This window comes from Salpingoeca rosetta, assembly GCF_000188695.1.
Source record: "Salpingoeca rosetta unplaced genomic scaffold supercont1.9, whole genome shotgun sequence".
Taxonomy (NCBI): Eukaryota; class Choanoflagellata; order Craspedida; family Salpingoecidae; genus Salpingoeca; species Salpingoeca rosetta.
The window spans coordinates 1,380,495-1,382,672 of NW_004754925.1; the positions used below are offsets into that span (position 1 = coordinate 1,380,495).

Here is a 2,178-nt window from a genome sequence, read left to right on the forward strand (position 1 = left end):
CACACACACACACACACACACACACACACACACACACACACACACCACCACACACACACACCACCACACACACACACACACACACACACACGCACGCACGCACACACAGGAGGTGCTTGAGCAGCTGCGACAGGAGAGCACGCGGGCGACGCTTGGCGCAAAGGCGTACTTGGAAAAGGTGGCGCGGAAGTATGCAGCAGAGACGGCACAGGTGTACACAGAGCAGGTTGCCAATCGGATGCTGGCACAACTGAACAAGAACATCCACAAACTCGCTGGGGAAGGGCACTTTGTTGATGCTGAGCTCGATACGCTTGCAAAGTTTATCAAGAAGAAGCAGGTACCGGCATTCGCTGTGTTTGTGTCGTGTTGTGTAGTGTTGTGTAGTGTTGTGTAGTGTGTGTGTGTGTGTGAGTGAGTGAGTGGAATGCTACATTTGCCATTCTCCACCTTCGGCAGCCTTCACCCCAAAATCTTGCTTTCCTCCTGCCAAGTCCCTCACTGCGACCACCACCACAACCGAACACCACCGATCACCATTGATCAACAGGCACTGCTGCTGCGCGGGCGGGCGGAGTTTGCGCCGCCGAGCGAGCGGGACACGCTTCGTGTTTCCCGCCTGTTTTCTCTTGTTGACGAAGGGCTGTTCAACGACGTCATGATGTCACACGATGAAGTTGTGCTGGACACGGGTGGTCTCCTCCTTGATTCGCAGCAGCAGCAGCAGCAGCAGCAGCAGCAGCAGCAGCAGCAGCAGCAGCAGCAGCAGCAGCAGCAGCAGCAGCAGCAGCAGCAGCAGCAGAGTGATGGCGTGTTTTACATTGCACAAGGTTGGAGCTTGAGGTGCCTGCTGTTTTGTTGTGTGCGCGTGTTTGCGTGTTTGTGTGCGTGCGTGTGTGCGTGCATGTGCGTGTGAACGTGTGTGCGTGTTTACACATTGCTGGCAGTATCATGTCGCGTTCGCCTCGCTCATGTGCGGTTCCACCACCGCTCGACTGCTTGTTGTCGTTGGTGTTGTTGGTCAGGCTCGCTTGAGTACACGCATCCACAAGGGTTTCAGCAGGTGCTGGATCGGGGTACATATGTCAACGCCGCGTCCATGCTGGCGAACAAGGCGCCTCTCCTGACCATTACAGGTGCTGTTCGTTGCACGCGTCACTCCGTCGCAATAGCACTTGTGCTGATGTGCATGTGTTGCGTGTGTGTGTTTGCGTGTGTGTTTGCGTGTGTGTTGCGTGTGTGTTTGCGTGTGTGTTGCGTGTGTGTGTGTGTTTGTGTTGTGTGTGTGTGTGTTGTGTGTGGCCGTCGCTATCGTTCACCCTTGCTGAGATTCCACGTTTTGTCATGTTTTGTTCGCCAAACGTACATGACGCACAACCTCACATCTCTCCATCTCCTCACTTGCTGTGCAATGTTTTCCTCCTGTTCCACCGATACCAACACCGCCGCCGCCGCCAACAACAACAACAACAACTTAAACAACAACAACAACAACAACTTAAACAACAACAACAACAACAACAACAACAACAATAACAACAACTTAAACAACAACAACAACAACAACAACAACAAAAACAACAACAACAACTTAAACAACAACTTAAACAACAACAACAACTTAAACAACAACAACAACTTAAACAACAACTTAAACAACAACAACAACTTAAACAACAACAACAACAACAAAAACAACAACTTAAACAACAACAACAACAACAACTTAAACAACAACAACAACAACAACTTAAACAACAACAACAACAACTTAAACAACAACAACAACAACAACTTAAACAACAACAACAACAACAACTTAAACAACAACAACAACAACAACAACAACAACAACAACAACAACAACAACTTAAACAACAACAACAACAACAACAACAACAACAACAACAACAACAACAACAACAACAACATGCAGCGCGCGAACCGTGTCGGCTGCTCTTCTTCCCTGGTGATTCCCTCCGAAGTGCCGTCACATCCAGCACACCGGAATCCCCACAGGCGCACCTCGCTGCCAACATCGCCCGCATGGCCGCATTTGAACTGGTCCGCACACACACAGACACACGCACACACACATACACACACATACACACACACACACACACACACACACACACACACACACACACACACACACAACGAACGACACGACGACAC

General features: G+C 49.9%; 1 protein-coding gene across 1 annotated transcript in view; it reads left to right on the forward strand.

Annotated features, from left to right (window-relative positions):
• The window catches only part of PTSG_04197 (uncharacterized protein), a gene marked incomplete at both ends in the record, with an annotated part of 4,379 nt that extends 3,195 nt beyond the window's left edge, over positions 1-1,184 (forward strand). Inside the window, 4 exons of the mRNA XM_004995036.1 lie at positions 110-340; positions 551-830; positions 1,026-1,141; positions 1,173-1,184. Of these exons, the coding sequence (XP_004995093.1) occupies positions 110-340; positions 551-830; positions 1,026-1,141; positions 1,173-1,184 (639 nt within the window). The remainder of the gene's footprint in view (positions 1-109; positions 341-550; positions 831-1,025; positions 1,142-1,172) is intronic.
• Positions 1,185-2,178: the final 994 nt, after the last annotated feature.